An 18189-nucleotide genomic window follows, 5' to 3' on the forward strand; every position below is an offset into this window, starting at 1 on the left:
AAGGTAAATTCATAGATTGCTGTAGATTGTCACTACGATAGTTTGGATTTTTTTCCGTTTTTTTCTCTCTGGGATGGGTTGTAGCGAGGGTATCCTTAAACGGGCATGCAACCAAGCTTCTGTATGAATTCGTACCAGGGAATTCCAAGGGTTTTCCCCATGAATGTGGAAGTAGTCAGTGTTTACGCCATTTCAAGCATACAGTCACGTGAAGAACGTCATGTGACCGACCTCTCGTCCAAGCCGGATATCTTGTAAACTTCACATTAAAAAATTAGTTATTGTTATAACCAAATGAAACACAACCCATTATCCGATAGGGGTAACTGAGATATGTTACCACAATAAACTTGGTAACATTGTTTGGTTTGACTTCTTGGCGCGTGTCTGAATTCCATTAACATGTTACATATCCTAAAACTGGCTTATCAGCAAATCTCGCTGCACTGCGCGCGACAGATACTAGAGCAAGGCATGCCAGAAATACGAAACCTAAAGCTTCCGTAAGGAAGCCGTAGGAATCACGTGCGTCGGGGGACCAGCGCCATCTGATTGGCCGTTAACAGTTGTACAAGGCTTGAAAAACTCGACCCTTTTCTGGACACTTTCTAGACGCTCACCAATTAATGAATTATAATGAATTTTAAGCCGTTTTTCCGTCCAATAACCATATACGGAAACAACGACGTTTTTGTGTTTGCAGTGTGACACTATATGTGTTCGCAATAGAGCATTTGGAAGACTAGACACATATTGATTCATGATATGCCAACATCAAATCATAAACAGGTTTAAAGCATTCAAAATTGTGCATTATTATAAAATACAATGTGTGTCGCTTCGTCTTTCATGTCAAATACATTGATGATTTTTTTTTAAATATAATTTAATATTACTATGACTTTTACATTATAACTAAAATTATGGAGTCTTGCATGTCGAGCCAACAAACTATTGTACATAATATTCACATTGGAATTTCAGTTTACTATGTTTGCGGTGGGGACAATTCCCCAAATGGACAATTCCAAATACTATTGCGTAAAATATAAATGCCGATTTGGAGAAGATTACCAAATGGATGAAAGTAAGTAAAATTGAATCCAGAGAAAACAGAAACTTTTCAATTTCACGTTAAAGTATTCCCAAGTGCAAAACCTAATCTTAAAATGAAAGGAATTAATATTTATGACTTTGGGAATAATATTTCAGTCAGATTCTGTTATTGACGATAGAGTTAAAAGGTAAGCCCTGTGATTAATTGAATTAGAAGTATTGAATACCTTTCTGGTGTCCACCGCCGTGAACCATACTCACTCACTCAGTTAAATAACTCCTTTCACATAAATCGTTAGAAGTTATGTGTAAGCATATATTGCCCATATTTTGGATAATTGTACCTAGAACAAGAATTAATCCCAGAAAGTTTACACTAAGATTCATTACGGACGCTGAAATAATGCCGCTGAGACGTTAAATTTTAACTCACTCACTCAATACGGACTATACGGACTATTTGTGGGGCGATAAGGGCTACAGGCCACAAGAAAATTTATAGAGAAACTAACATAGCCATTACACCTTTTTTACAAGATGGAAAACATCTTTGCTGTTAGTGAGTACATTTAAAGAAATCGAACCAATTTACAGGCTATACGAGTATGTTGTAGAACTGAATGCTATGCCAAGTCATTCCTACCTGATACCATTAATAATTGGATTAGTCATCTGATATAGATGATTATTTAACTTGGACAGTGTTACTTATATACAGTTAAGCCACGATACCAGATTTTGTCACATAATCCTTTATCGTCTCGGACTCGGTTGTAGTGATTTAAACTTCCATCGGCTTAAAAGACAATATATTAAGAAGCGATTCGCCTTTCTATTCTAAAGCTTAAGTGGGTTTATATATAGTGGTTTACGGGAAACATTTTGTCAATTTAGCTAGTTTGAAATCAGTCCATGTACATCCTATGTTCAGGTCGATTTGCAATATTGTAATAACTTTAAGAATTAACTCATATTTTAAGACACGTATTAAGTATTAAACAGTTAAACAGCTTTTCTTCGTAATTGAACACCTTTCCATTTACAGCACCAAACTGTTGGCCAATCGTTTTTGTTCTGTTTTAATGTATGTTTGTATTATTTGATAAAATATGTATATAGGAAGCTTGGTGGGGACTGCCATATTGTCTGAATATCTTAACAATCACCGGGTGTGACCATGTAGACAGGATATTATTCGAGTTTCTGATAATTACTCCATGAGCATACTGAGTATTGGTGCTTTGGGATATTAAATGTAACAGTTTGTTATCAGAGGAGATTGATAGTGAACTTTTACTACCAGTTAGATATGATATCTATATGACTTCTTTCTGTTTGACAAAGGATTTAGGTTATATGTGTGGGTAATCCGGATCCTTTCACACTGATGGAAGAAAGTCACTCAACCAGTTCATGAATTCTACGTCAAATAAGATCAGAACACGTGTATAATTATAACATCCTCAGGATACCAATAACAACGAAATGTACAAATTAACAAACATAATCACTATTATTATTTCATGTTAATTTAGGTGTCATGCATGTAAATATAGGTTTATAAACATATGTTTAATTTTTCAGTTTGTGTGAAGTCGGCCATAAATACAAGAAACAGTTGATTCTGAAATTCTTTCATCATGGACTTTTAAGTATATTTTCCCAATATTATATTATCCCCAAATGGGCAATTATATTCATGTCATATTTTTTCAGTCAATTTTTTAATACGAATTACGTAACATTTATGTTACTTTGATTTTATTAGACCAATGTTGTTGTTACAGACCCAGGGACTGACTAGGTTCATAACATGTCATAAAAGTGCCTGGACATAATGTGGTGGCAATACATTCTCTAATTAACGCCTGTCACAAAGGGACGGGCCATTTGGGTTTGTCCTCAGGGATTGTGTTATGCAATTTGTGTAATCACGAAATAACATTCAACAAACTATGTACTTAGTCCTGTGATGTAGGATTGGTAACCTCCCCAAACCCCTACATCCCATTTCCCCTACAGCTTAAGACAACGAAGTTCACGGTCCATGGCACTGCTAATCCATAGTCTGTTACCTATTTCATACAATGGAACAACCCAAGAAACACGAATAGATTGAGATAAATATCTAATTACGATTACGATATTATTCAAAATTCATAATACATTATAATTATTAAAATGTTCATTTTTCAAAATTCATAATACATTATCATAAATGTCATCTCAAATGTTGAATTCACTCCTTATCCCAGCCTGAGGAGATGGCCAACCGCATCTAGAAACTGCTTTGGGGATTTCACCTCTATTCAACTCGTCCTTCAGGCGGCAGAGACGGTTCTCCACCTCTCTGTACACTCTCTTCCTGCCTCTTGGAGCTGCTCCAAAGTCGAGCTGTAAAATCTTAGCTCGTTCTGCCTGTTCCACCTTCCTGACTACCTCCACAAATCGGTAGATGTTGGGGTGTCGGTGAGGAAGAACTCGGTTGAGTCGGTTATGAAAGCCTTCCAGGTTGTTGTTCGTCCTGGGACGTGTTGTACCGTGATGGTTCCACAGTGGTAGGGGGAATCGTGCTCCGTGGACGACCCAGGTAGTGACGATGTAGTCGTTGAAGGCGACAGCTCTTGGTACATCTGGTGTGTTGTCCATTGCGTCAACCCACGTGTCCTGGATCTTGTTCTGGGGGAGTAGGGGTAGGCCAGCTGCTCTTATCCACTTGAAGACTTCAGGATCTTCTCGATACGCGACAGCTAGTCCCAGATCCTGGACCTTCCTCCATATCGCCTGGCAGTAATGGAAGAAACATCCCTTCACATCGGCAGTAGGAAACACGACTTGGACAGCACGAATAGCAGCCATCTCAAAGTCTGTCTGGATGCATGACGGGGCAAGTGGTCTGTTTAGTCTCTGTTGAACTTCATCCTTGAGTAGCCTGAAGAGTCTTGAGTAGGTGTCTGTCTGACGGTCGGGGAGTAAGGCGAAGATGAGGGGATAGGTCTCCGAGTCTTGCATGGATGATGTACACTTGATTCCACTGTCCAGGGCAGGTAGTGAACGTTCCATCCATGTATAGAATCTCAGATGACTGCAAGGCCTCGAGACTCTCTAGACTGCCAAACGCCAGAATCTTGTCATCATCACCGTCTGCAAACAGGAGGAAGGGTCGTCCATCTTCTGGCTGCGTCAAGGAATCCTGAAGATCCACCTCCGATCTTGTCTGTGGCAAAACAGGAATCGTCTTCTGTCTGTGCCGGTACAACGCGCTGCTCATGGTGGGGAAGGATGGCATCATTCCTGTCTCGTCGTTGTTCAAGTTGGAGAGTTCGTCGTTGTAGAGGGTGTGCATCGGGGTTGATTCTTCTCTCGGTCTCTTCCTCGGGGTGCCCATAAACCGTACCTTCTGGCTATCCTCAGGGGCACGGTTACGTTCGTTATATCCGTTAGTTCGTTATGACCGTGTTCGTTATAACCGAAGTTTACTGTATTAATTTCTGTGACAATAACCTTGTCACTATTTCATCATCAAATGAATCAAGTTTAAAATCAGTGTCTGAGTGTCTTATTGGGTTTTTGTTTTCCTTTTTGCTTTGTTTTGTTTGTTTGTTTTTGTTTGTTGCAAACCTGTCTCCTGCCCACCACGGAGCACATTTGAATTTAAAACATCATTTGGCCAAGACTAAAACAAATTATTTCAACATTTTGACAAACATTTTGACAAGATATTGACGCACATGGCTTGGCATGGCCAGCCGATTTATAAGACCGGGCCCATCCTACCACCCGTCTTGGCAAAGTAAGAGTCAAAGTGGTCGGTTGGACAAAGGGACTTTTTTTAACACCATTGCCGTCGCCCTCAACCACCAGACTCCCTTCCTCTGCTGACACTGAAACGCAACCCATGGCAAACAGGTCGCCTATTACGACCAGAAGAGGGGTCCAGGGACACATTCCACCGAGGGTGGTCCCCACAGGCTACCTACATGTATTTGTCAAACGTAGTCCAAGGGTTTTCATGATAATATATTTTTCTACGTTTTCATCCACTAATCGAAAATATGTCATTCCTTACTGTAACTACGGTAAACGAAATCTCGTGTAACAGGTGAAAGGCTTATTCTACAATAGCAAACAACTTCAAACTAGTCCCTGATAACGTTTGCACAGTGCTTGTGGTCTTCGCAGTTTTCACAGTTTTCACACCTTATCTCGTTTGCGAAGATGCTTTGTGGGATGATTAGAAGAGTTAGAGCAAAACATATTTTGAGTGAGTATCTAAAACCACATTTATCGTGTTATTTTCTGTTACTGTTATATATCATTTCAGTTTATTCATATATAACTGTACGGCCACAGACCCATAGTACAGAATACATGACAATGTGGAAGCAGTTATAATGTTACAAGCATTCATTTCTCAATAACATTGCATGGTATATAAATAGAGATAAATTTCGTATAGCCGTTTTGCCAACATGTGATATCAAAGAGGTAAACTTTTATTTGCTTGGTGGAACATAGTATTTTTGTTCCATATATCATTTCCTTAACTTATCATGTTTACAACATACAAGTAAAAAGTTAAATTCATCTTCGACGACATTGAAAGGAATGGAACGATATTTATCCGTTTTGGAATATATTTCTAAACGTAATCCATTAAATGTTGTGTATAAGTCTCTTATACCAAAAAACAAAATACAATTATCTGACGAAAAAACATCACGGAATATGTGCAATTTACAAGTGTATTTGTACTAATTATTGGTACTGATCGAAATAATATAATTGCTCAGGGGACAAACGCTGCCCCCCGTTTAATGCAATTCGGAGGACAACAAGATATAGCATGTTGCGAGTAGATGATATTCTGGTTTTATAATTATAACGAACGTTTATGTACATGGATACATCAATATTTACAACAAATGGATGAAGCGGCATACAACTATATTTATTAACTTGAGTTCTATATTCCATGATTATCAATATTATTACACACACACACACACACACACACACACACACACACACACACACACACAAACACACGACCACACACACACTGCTTGGGACAATATTGGTCCATATGATCAATCATTTTGCAAGTAAAATACTATTATTATAATACTATTTTGCAAGCTATGGACGATGGATTGATTCATACACATCTGTCATTATTTATCGTTTCCATGAGATCGATGAGGTTGATATTTTTGAGAAGCTCAAATATTTTAATTGTGATAATGCACATACGTACAAGCAGAAATCAGACACCATGTTGTAGGAGCACCTTTATTGGCATACCATTTAGAGGCGTGTGTTAAAAGTAGAAAATAATTAAAATTGTCAAGTATATAAATAACCATGGCTATGGGACTCAAAAATAATGTTTTCCTGCACAAGTGCATGTAAGTAACGTCATGAAGACTAGTCGAGATATGGGAACCCTTGATCTTCAACAATCAGCTTTAATTATTGAGGAGGTGGGTTTCGAGCAGTTCGTCAGTAATACTATCGTTATCAGCTTATTGTGCGAGAAACGTTAAAATATGCAGTTCTTAGGCGTTTACCGCTGGATTTTATGTGCAAATCCAGATTCCATTCATGGACACAGCTCTGCATAGCGTGTCCAGATCGCCATTCTGAGTGATGTACACATTATACCTGCAGTTTCCTGACGGAATGCTGATTTGAAATATTGAAAATACGTCGTAAACTCAATTCTCAGGCGGAACATTTGCATAATTGCATAAACAATACAGTTACAGAAGGAACTTTTGTATACGTAATACACTCAGTCATTCCCAGTTACAGGGAACAAGTGCTATCGATTATATTTGACTACTTATGAAATCACTTAACGTAGTAGTATTGTTAATATACTTTCAAATGTGAGCTTTGTGCATTAGTCAACTGTAAAGATTATAGAGAGTGCGTTACACTGGGAATTATCATCATACTGGATTATATGTTATATCTCCATGGTCACGTACATTTCAGCTGTCGATAATTAAGGCAATGGTCCATCAATTACAATTGTTCAGGAAAATGTCTGTCAGCCAGTGCCTACCCAATCAAGTTTTCATCAATTTCAAACATATATCTGACATTTCAAACAATCATCTGCGCCATTGGCACGATAATGTCATCAAAATCAACCTTCGAAATATGTCTATTATACGTGAAATTAACGCCACAGGCCTCATGGTTTGAAATCGCTCTACGGGATAAGCAGTGGAGATAACGGTTTATCAAGAACTGCCTTAGCTGCAGCATCGGCTTTTGAGTTACTTATAATGCCTACACGAATTGGCAACCAGCAAAAGTCACATAAACCAAAGGCTTTGTTTTAGGATTTTTTTATTTGGGTCAGAGTGAGGTCTACCTCTGGCTTCACCATCTGCCAGGGAGGGGAAGACAGAAGATCAAGTTTAGCTGCGGTGATGTGTGGTTGAATTCTGATTCCACGTGGTAGAACCAGGTTTGATAGATTTTGAAACAGGTTTTCATACTGAGGGTGGAAAGCACAATTGTATGCTGGATTTGATTTATTTGAGTGCCATTTAGTGACGAAATGCAGTAAAAGTTTAATGCAGTGCTGTTCAAGTGAAGGTTCGTCGGCCTCCAATTACAAACTGTTCACAGTTTGATTTGATTTAAAGAATTTAAAACCGTTTTCGTTGGCCCATTTTTGAATTTTGTTAATACAGAGCTGTAGCTGTCTTTCTATTGTATTCATATTCTTACCACGACAAGAAATGTTGAAATCGTCAGTGAACCATCAAAGGTATTGTTTAATACTTTAGTGACACTGTTATTTTTTATTCTGAAAAGTGTGACTGATAGTATGCTGCCTTGGGGACGCCCTGATCTTGATCGAAATGACCAGACAGGGTAGAGTCCACTCGTACTTGAAATTGTCTGTTGTTTAAAAATTGAGATGTGAACTGAGGTAATCTGCCCCTCAATCAAAATTCATGCAAATCTTTTAAAATACCATGTTTCCAAATTGTATCATATGCCTTCTCTAGTTTGAACAAGATTGATACAGTATGTTGTTTGTTGACAATATAATTTTTAATAAATGATTCTAAACGCACCAAATGGTCAATGGTTCTTCTGGGTTTTTTTCGGAAACCACTCTGGATGTCACTCAGGAGGTTATTGGTTTCCAGATACAAGACTAATCTATTGTTGACCATGCGCTCCATGGTTTTACAAACGCCTCTAGTTAATGATTGGACGGTAATTGGATGGATCTGTATGATCCCGTCCAGGCTTTGGAATAGGAATAATAATAGCATTGTGCCACGAAGGAGGAGAATTTCCGGTTGTCCATATTTCATCAAATATATTCAGTAACGTTTCCAAACATGAATCGGGCAAGTGTTTCAGGAGTTGATAGTGGATGTTGTCGGCTCAGGACTGCTGCAGTGTCATGAGCTTGCCCTAGGTAAATAGATGATTCATCGAGTGAAAATGTTTCGTTATGGTCCTCACCATTATCATAGTTAGAGTTGATTTGTTTCTTTTGTCTGCTGTTTTTGAAACCTCTGAATTTGAGGTTTATAGCTATAGTTTGATGAGGAGAAATGGTTTGCAAAAGTGTCAACAAGTTTGTTGGCAATTTCAGATTTAGTAGTTAAAAGTGTATTCCCATCTTTGAGATTTAGATCCTTTGCCCTTAATCTTTTGAATCGTGTTCCACACCTGGGACATTGGTGTGCTTGGATTGATTTTTGATACATAGTTCCTCCAGAATTGACCTTTATTATGTTGAAAGGTAGGTATCGCGTTAACGTTGTGGACAATGTCGGCGGAAATATTTCTCGTCTTTCTTCCTATTTTTCCTAGTTTAAAATTATTATCAAACCATGGTTTACGTATATGAGGGTTTGCAGAGGACTTAGGAATGCTTTCGTCTTTTATAGCATTTAGTATATCTGCAAAAAGTTGTATAGGATCAGGAACATTCCTGAAACTTTCAGGTTTTAGTTTTTCCGTACACAGTGTTTGGAATAAAGACCAGCTGGCCTTTGTAAAGTTCCAACTTGTTCAATGTGGTTCATCAGACGGATTAATAGTTGTAAGTATTGTTGGAAACTAGTCACTTCCACAAATATCATCATGGACCGACCATTTGAATTGATTTCAAATATTTGACTCAGATGCAGATAGGTATTGGAACCATCATTGACGATGCATAAATCATTGTGTGAGATAAAATCTTCAAATACTTTGTCATTATTCGTATCAGTACTTCCCCCATAGAGGATTATGATCGTTTAAATAGCCAATGATGATACGGGGCTTCGGGAGCTGAGCCTGCAAAGTCTGAAGATTTGATTGACAGATAGTTGAGGAAGGCGGAAGAACAGTGAACACAGTGTAAACACTCTGTTCAAAGTAACACGGACAGCAACAGCCTGTAGAGTAATGTTGAGTGGAACAGGGCTATGGATTATGTTCTGCTTCAAAATAACCTCCTTTAGTTTTATCACCAGAAGGGGAAAACGAGTGGTAAGTACTGTACTGACGGATATCTGATAGATCTGTGTTTTATAAGATTTGTTTCTTCGAGACAGAAAGCTGACGGTTTAAAATCTTGGATTAAAAGTTGTATTTCATTAAGATGCTTTTAAGACCTCTGCAATTTCATTGTATTATGTTTTTAGGGTTCATGGTGGTGCGTCCAAAGGAGAAATGTCACGCGAACGTGAGGAAGACTTTGTAGTACTCATATCGGTTTCATGTGGAGATGGAGTTACCTCCATGTCCAGAGGACCAAATGAGTTATGGACCCCAACTGGTACCTCTAAATTCCTTCGGTGTTTGCAGCTGTTTCTTTTTGCTGTTTTTTTTTCAATAATTTCTTTTCCGTTTGTGAGTTTGACAATTTCTGTTACTGGTTTTGTAGTCTGCGACTCGACATTTTTGACGGTTGTTGGTTTTGGGGTTGTGTGGAATGTCACGTCACAGCGCGCTCGACTTCATGACTTAGTTCGACTTGGAACAATGTCTTCAAGAAGTACGAATTTAAGGTTTTGGCTTTCATTTGCCCTAATGTTTGTTTTAATCTGTTGCCACATGAAAAACAATATCCTGATGTTAACTTGATACGGATTATCTGCTTTGCTTTAGTGTTATTATTGGTTCAAATCTTCAACCGAAGATGGCGATAAATAAGTTCGTTCGTGTTTATATTAAATTCCGCTACGGCAAAGCTGCAGAGAAAGTAGGTAGTCAGTCGTAGATTCGAACCTCTTATTAGCCAATCAGAATCGAATATCCACTAAAATAATGATAGAATACATAGTGCGTTGGCCGTGACGTCTACAATACCATACACATGTCATGAATGGAAGAAACGTCTGACAGAACAATTTGTTGGGGTTTTTTTTAAATCGGAGCGGATGCAGAGAATCAGACGAAGAAGTTATCAATTTTGTGACCATTAGCATTGAAAACAGCACATGGGAAGTTATCGACCTCTCGCCAGATGTCGAATGTAAGATAAGGGGAGGTAACTCCGTATCATTACAATTATCTCAGCAAAACTTGTAGAAACCTTACATTCTGACGAGTTTAAAGCAGCTCCGAATTTAGAATCTTGAAGTTAATTAGACGCCTTCATTCTGCAGATTGCCTTCCGTCCTCTGATACCTGTATACCAGTCTGGTTATGTTTGGGTGGAGCGGTAGGAACGGGTCTCATCGAAATAATACTTCATCTTACCAGAATCCATTTTTCAATCGCGCAATACGCGTACAAAGTTCTGTGTCGTCTAAAATATCATCATCTCCATAGTTCTCATGATATTCTTTATTCTCTATTCCTTGTCGACTTTTATGTTGCATAATTAACCATATTATGATAAATACGTTTATTACATACTTAAGTGTCTCCCTTTATCGTAAGTGTCTGGGCACTTAACAAACTGTTGACTTCCTTTTTACGTTAATTCCACATTAACAATGCAAAATAATGACAGACGGTCATTTATGAAGTTAATTTCACTCCATGGTGTTTGTTATTCTTTTGAAAATGTTTCGTTACAAACAGTCAATTTCTCAGTCAACTCGTTTTGCAATGCGCAATTTTTGTTACTAAATCAGCGTGCATTCTGTTGCTTCCAACAGCAGTCTCGAAGTTTTCAAGAATATTTGTTGCTGAAGTTGATTTTGTATGTAACCATATCTACATGCATAATACAAATTTTTTAAATAATAATAAATAAATATTTTTTGTTTCTTTTGTTTATATTTTTTAAGATTTTGCAAAAAAAGAGACTACTCTTTATGTCCCAAATACAAGGGGTGGTGACTTGTCCCTGTGTGTTAGGTAGGGAGAATGAACGTTTCAAGGTTTTACATTTGTAATGAAATAATTAGTTTTCCGGTAGACATCTACACAAAAAGTGTATCATTAATAGGATATATATAATCGTGAAGTATCATGTTTCTCTCATCTCCTTTCCTTTTCTGTCTGTCAAACAAGTGCTAGTTCGTTATTAGCCTAACAACTGCGTTATTCCAACAGAGGTTAGAATGTCACCTGCTGTGATCAGCACAACGTGTGTTTGTTGAAGGACATTCAGCCTCTGTCAGCCCGGATCTTTGTTTACCGAATAAACACATTGGCCAATGTTTTGTCACATAACTAATCACGATATTGAATATTGGAGATATTCGAGGAAATGTCCTGGCTACTCTCCATGGTTTTGTTATGGTTTTACAAATATGTATATGCCGCCCTATCTTGATGTATATTTAATAATGCGCATTGACACACTAGATGTATAAATGGTAAAACAAATCTTTAGGACATGCTTTCACTGTCGCGGATGGATTACAAATTATCCCTGGTCATAACACATTTGTTGCTTCTATATGTGTATGCACGCACGCCACACACACAAAGAACTTGTAAACTTACTTGAATATTAACATGAATGTTACTGAACAGTTAGTGAGAGTTTATACATATCCGTTTAATAAGAAATGTTGAAGCTATTCACGTATATTATAAAATTAATGAAAAATGAGTTTACTTTCATTTTACTTGTCAGAGAGGTAAACAAAGTTCGTGATCTAGACTACCAGTTGTCGAACTTTCATTTTGTGGACCTCCCGGTGGCTGAGTGGGTAATATCGCTGACTGGCGATTAGGTGCTCACTCTAGAGATATGGGTTCGAATCCCGGACTTTGGGAATCTTCGAATTGGTGAACGGTGTCAATGCACATATAAATTGGAGCAACATTTGTATAATTATACGTTCTTTATATAAAAAAAACTATTTACATATGGAACTTGTGTGAAAGTAATAATGTGGAGGTTAACTGTTCCAGGTGTAGCTGTTGTGATATTGTTGGCTGCTGTCATTGTCTTCAGGAATAACATCAAAACGTATGCAGGCGCATATGTATGGACATGTGAGTAGTGTTTCTGAACTCGAACTGACAGCTGTAGCACTTTTGTCCTTTAAACATCAATAATCGTTATTCAATAAAAATGATTCCGTAAATCAACTTCTACACATATATGTGTACATTAATTTTTGTTCAGCAATTCGTTTTCAACAATTCAGTTATTTCTTTTATATTTGGGCGAAAAAGGACTTAGTTTTACTATGACCTTATTGCTACTATTTACACCAGACATGAAATCGCGATCGACTCTAGGTTGTTTTTGGTTTCAGACGAAACAACACATGTCAACGAATGTACACATCTTGCAGATCTACAAGGGGAAAGAAAATCAGGTAACACGTGACAGTCCTGTCCAAAGACAGATACTCTTGCATGCATATGCACACACACACATGCATAATGTATATATAACCAATATGATATATTCTAGTTAACTTAATTTGGATTGGAAGGTTTGATATTATTAAATTAACCTGATTGTTTTCCAGTTCCCCTTGGGAATGTCAGCTTCTCTGTGTTGCTGAGAGGTGTTTCCAGCATTATAAAAGGTACGTTAAGTGGTGCTCCGAATAGTCCAGGTATTTGACCTGAAAAAAGACCAAGCGCAATAGAGCAATGTTTATGAGCGATTGAGAGAGTTTGGTTTAACGCCACTCTTGACACTTTTCAGCTTAAGGGATGAAGGTCCCCCTTTAACCATTTTGATGAAACTCACAAGCATTGATATGGCTCTGACAATCCCGGAATGATAATCTGGGCAAATCTTGGATTCGAACACAGGCACGCCCATATAATAGGGAATGTTGGGAATCAGAGCAGGGTCCTCGGTGTGACGGGAACACTTAATTATAAACCACTCGGCTATCTCACTGTCCCTTTCATACTGTATCTCTTACTAACCCAATTAACGACTCACCCCAACACAATCAATGAATAATCCGGCGATCGCCATATCATTTATTATATCATAAGTTTGTTGGGTGTAATTGTAATTTGAACAGAAATAGAAATGCTGCATAACTGTCATTCAGGAGAAAGAACTTGAAATGAATTGGTCTTGATAATAAAAAATATTGTTTCTTTTCAGTTCCATTAAAGAATGTCAGCTTTGATGTCATGTTGAGAAACTACGAAAAGAAATTAAACGGTAAGGTAACCTGAACAAGTTTAACCACTCGATAGCAGTTATGATAAAAACACTGAACAAAGAACAATAGACCGTATTTACATCCAGACCTTAAATTACTGGAGACCGAATAACCAGATATTCTTGAGAAAACCAGATATCAAATTACTTCGATCTTACCTGTTATGGGACGTATCTAATGTCTTTCGAATTATCCCATTAGCTTCGTCAGATACCCTTGTCTCACATTTTATGATATTTAATTAAACACAACGCAAAAGTGCATATTGACACAAATGATTTACATTGTGTAAATATATTTGACACCAAAGTGTGGGTCAAGAGGCGTACGTGGGATTGATGTTCTGTACAATTCCCTATTTCGAGTGTGTGTTTAATACCGAGCGCCAGGCAGTCTACCATCAAGTACCATCTTTTAACGTCTTTTGGCATGACGCGGAGGCGGTCCGCCGACATGAAACGAAACACCAGAACGCCCGATAGTAATCTGGTTTTATACTCAACACTTGCATGAAGTTCATCGCCTTGGTCAAATTTGTTAGACAACAACAGGTACAGGAAGTCGTAAATTTGTCACGTATTGTAAATTATCGCCTGTGAAAATATTGCCTTCATGTTAGGCTAGCAGCGAGCGCGTCTTTAGTCATTTGGTTGTTGAGATGTTTAGTCAAAGTATAGATTTAGGAATAAACTTGACTTGTGTTGCGTGTTCCGTGTTTTTTCCTCCGTCAATACTTGTTCAGGTTTTCAATTGGAAACCGTCTGCAAATTGGTAATACGCCTCACAACAGGTAATTTGAATAAGTTGCAGAACGATAATAAGGGCGATTAAGAAAGTGTTCGTGCACTGTTGCGAACTCATGTTTTTCTTATTTTCACCACAGATTTACAAACCGCAGGACTATGGAAGGTGAATGATGTTAAACCGTGTGAAAAGGAAAACCAAGCAGGTAAATACAAAACACCAACGCAAGAGAATACTCAGTCTTGACAATCTGCTGAAACATATTCCAAAGGGCGCAAAGGGAAAGTAGTATCAAAAATAATATGAATAGATCAATGAAAATCCCCGAGGTGCTCGGTAAAATAAACATGCTCTGCTTTAACGGTAGCACACACCACTCACACAATTTTCATAGAAGGTGCCAGTCAGTTGGAAGGCGTGAAAACACCTTGTTAAGTTCAAAGCAGGGGAAATGGATCACGCATGATGTTGACAAGCGACATGTCATATTCAATTAATTCCTCTGAATGTCAAGCATAACATTTCTGGACTGACATAACCAGATGGCGAAATATGAGTCTTTACATGCAATTTGGATAAAATGTACATTCTTTTAAATACAAAATACAAATCAAGAAATGTAGACGACATGAGCTGGAGCATTTGGTATATTGATTTTATAATCCCTCAACAGCATTCACTACCAAAATTTATTCCAGATTAGCTTTATATCTGATAAATTTCATTTCAGGTAGAGCTTGTGTGGAATCCAGTTGCCGCGAACCCAAGCCTGCATCTGACGAAGAAAGCCTGAAAAATGTCTTGTCCACAATGACAGGACTGAACCCCGAGGATCTCAGACTCTTAATGGGGCTGTTCCCAGAGCCCCCTACCGGCAGGAGAGCAATGTTCGTTACTGCCGCTTCCAGCAACCACTACAATGAATCTCAGGGTCTGATCAGGAACCTCCAACAGAATGTCTTCCCACTGATAGATAACTACACATTTGTATATTATGATCTCGGATTGTTGGCATGGCAACGACAACAGGTGATTTCAGTAACGGTTGTTAACTATGAAACTAACTTCTAAATCTCAAATCCAGAAATTCACGGAAAGAATATGGTTGTATTGCTTCATCCCTCTCTTACAGTTAACTGAGTAGCATGTGAAAGGCTGCATATTTATAGGCACAAGTGTCACTTGCTCAACCTCTCCATGCAACGGCAAAGCAATATATATCCTAACACGGCACGAACAATGCAAACGCGATAATATGTTCACTTTGGAATGAGAACAAAGCAACAACAACACTATATTTATATATTCATAGCACATTAGAAGCAAAACATACCAGTAGACAAGTAAAGTCAAGTAAATGCCACCAAGTATCTACAAATACACATACACATATACACAGACATATATCAACACCAATATATCAGTAGCTACTGCAAAATCAACCTCAGAGCTTACAATCCCTATTTATGCATGAACCTGACAATGAAATGCATACGCAAACTTTACCTGAACATCACATTTAACAGATACCTGTACAACTGTGTTCACTTCGAAGGCAGTAATAGTGATGAGTTTCACTTTGGAAGACAGAACTGGCAATAATTTGAGTGTTCGGGAAGCTATGTTGTTCATGTTACATACATCCACATGTTATTTGATTATCTAATCATCTCCGTAGATATATACTGGAGAATACAGAGATGTTTTATCACAGTTCTAATAAGTTGACTCCAAGCAGTTCTCGTGAAGATGCAAAAAATAACGGTCGACCACCCATATACTTGCCTTAATTTGCCTTTGGGCCACAAGAGTTATGACTAACCACCGTGTGCACAGTATGGATACATAACTATAATGCAAACAAATATATAACTTTCACTTCGCAATCCAAACAAATCACTGTCTGCAGATAAAAACATTAAGTACATGTACAAATGGAACATGAAAGCTAATCACTGTCCTCCAGAAAATGTAAACATAATCCCTTTTCGTAGCAGTCATAGACAGACTGCAAATAATCAAGCCTGGACAGGCAAACCAGTTGACAAAATAGCAAATATCAACACCACAGCATCACCATGACATTGGGGTACATTAAAACAGCCCGAAACACTCAATTGAATGTGTAGACAAGCATGAGGTACGGGTGGCCTATTATTTCCAAGAATCGAACCCATCCCATCCAAATGTTTGCACCAACGTACCAGATTAGAAATACATTTGATTGGTATGTATTTTATGATAATTAATATGTTGAAACATTTCGATTTGTTTCGTATTTCGTAACTTTCTCTCATTCCTTCAGCTCCAGAAACATTGTCGTTGTGAAGTGAGGAGCTTTCCGTTGAAGTTTATGCCGTCCAGGTTGCAGAATCTCAAATGCTACACGTGGAAACCAATGATTGTGCAAGTATGTTCCTTGTTGTAATGAAACTACGTACATTCATTTGGTTAATTATGTCAAGTAGTAGCTACAAGATTATAGCTAATATCAAATGAACACAAATACACGACAAGATTAGTTTAAGAGCGGACAAGATAATGGAATTAGAATTAAAAACACAAAATTATCTTTCTGTAACTTTTCAAATGAAAATATACCTACCTAGGTTTATCCACATGTTTCAACCATCATGTTGGTTTGCAAGCCACTTTATGCTGTCAGGAAAACAATGCAGACATTGTGTAAATATTATATATTCCATAATCATAAGACATCTCAGTTAAAACGATTTGATTATAAGCATGTATGCATCACCATAACATAGACATGATAGGAGGTGTTCGCAAAAAAGATGACCGTATCTTACCCTACGGAGGGCACCGTCACAAAAACATGCACAGACAAGTTAATTGTTTATATAAACAAACACGTAAACATTTGGTAGAGATCAAAACAGGGAATCCCATTTGTCACTCATGCATCAAATTAATACATGTTCTCCACATATCTACCATAAACTTAAAAGCTTTATTTCGGGGCCTAGAATGGGGTAACGTTGATCAAACAACATTTGAGCAAAAGTTGAACGACTCTCTATAAATTTTTTGCAGAAAGAGCAGAATCCAAACCAAATCAACCAAACTATACCATCCTTAAAGGTTGAAACCTTTCTCCTTACCATTGCAAATTTTGCCAAACGATAAACTGACCAAAACAGCATACCCAAAAAGAAATATACCGAATACTGGAAATGGTGATAGTATCTCTGTCTCGCGAAATCTTGATGATGCATTGTAATACTTCGTGAATTGTGAATGTCTCAAAAAAGGTAAATAGTTGTGTTTTCAGGCTAACCTACCTAAAGCAGACATATTGGTATGGATGGACGCCTCTGTTAGATTTTCAAACAATGTCATCAAACCCCTGCTGGATGACGTAGAAAGACGTGGCATGGTCATTTACCCAGGTGCGCATTCGGTGGGACAACATACTCTACAGGTTGCAATGAAGTACATGAAAGAGGACATCTGCAGCCTCGCTCCAGTCCTTGAACACCCAGCAACATTCATGGTGTTTGGGAACGAATTGCTGATAAGAGAGGCTGTTGTCAAACCATGGGTGGCCTGTGCCATGAGTCCCAATTGTATGTGTCCCCGAGACCCACATCTTGACTTGTTCTGTAATACTAATATCCACAATTACAATAAGTGTCATCGATTTGATCAGTCAGCTATCAACATCATACTTGCCAAACTGTTTCGCGGTCACACATCTACATTTTATTCGACATACGGCATGCACCCAAAAGTAAAGTTCATGCGTGGTCAACGTGATAATTACTTTCATGAACAAGAGCAAAAAAAGTAG

General features: G+C 37.9%; 1 protein-coding gene and 1 pseudogene across 1 annotated transcript; one reads left to right on the top strand and one right to left on the bottom strand.

Annotated features, from left to right (window-relative positions):
• Nucleotides 1-3282: 3282 nt before the first annotated feature.
• Nucleotides 3283-4402, bottom strand: LOC139475492 (uncharacterized; annotated as a pseudogene).
• A 2018-nt stretch (nucleotides 4403-6420) lies between these two features.
• Nucleotides 6421-18189, top strand: LOC139475493 (uncharacterized). Its single transcript, XM_071258692.1, has 10 exons — nucleotides 6421-6464; nucleotides 9732-9865; nucleotides 12406-12489; nucleotides 12756-12818; nucleotides 12975-13034; nucleotides 13574-13633; nucleotides 14518-14583; nucleotides 15109-15407; nucleotides 16684-16788; nucleotides 17671-18189. The coding sequence occupies exons 1-10, from the start codon at nucleotides 6421-6423 to the stop codon at nucleotides 18187-18189; spliced, it is 1434 nt and encodes a 477-aa protein (XP_071114793.1).

Source organism: Haliotis cracherodii, unplaced genomic scaffold, assembly GCF_022045235.1.
Source record: "Haliotis cracherodii isolate W230 unplaced genomic scaffold, xgHalCrac1.p SCAF_3, whole genome shotgun sequence".
NCBI lineage: Eukaryota > Metazoa > Mollusca > Gastropoda > Lepetellida > Haliotidae > Haliotis > Haliotis cracherodii.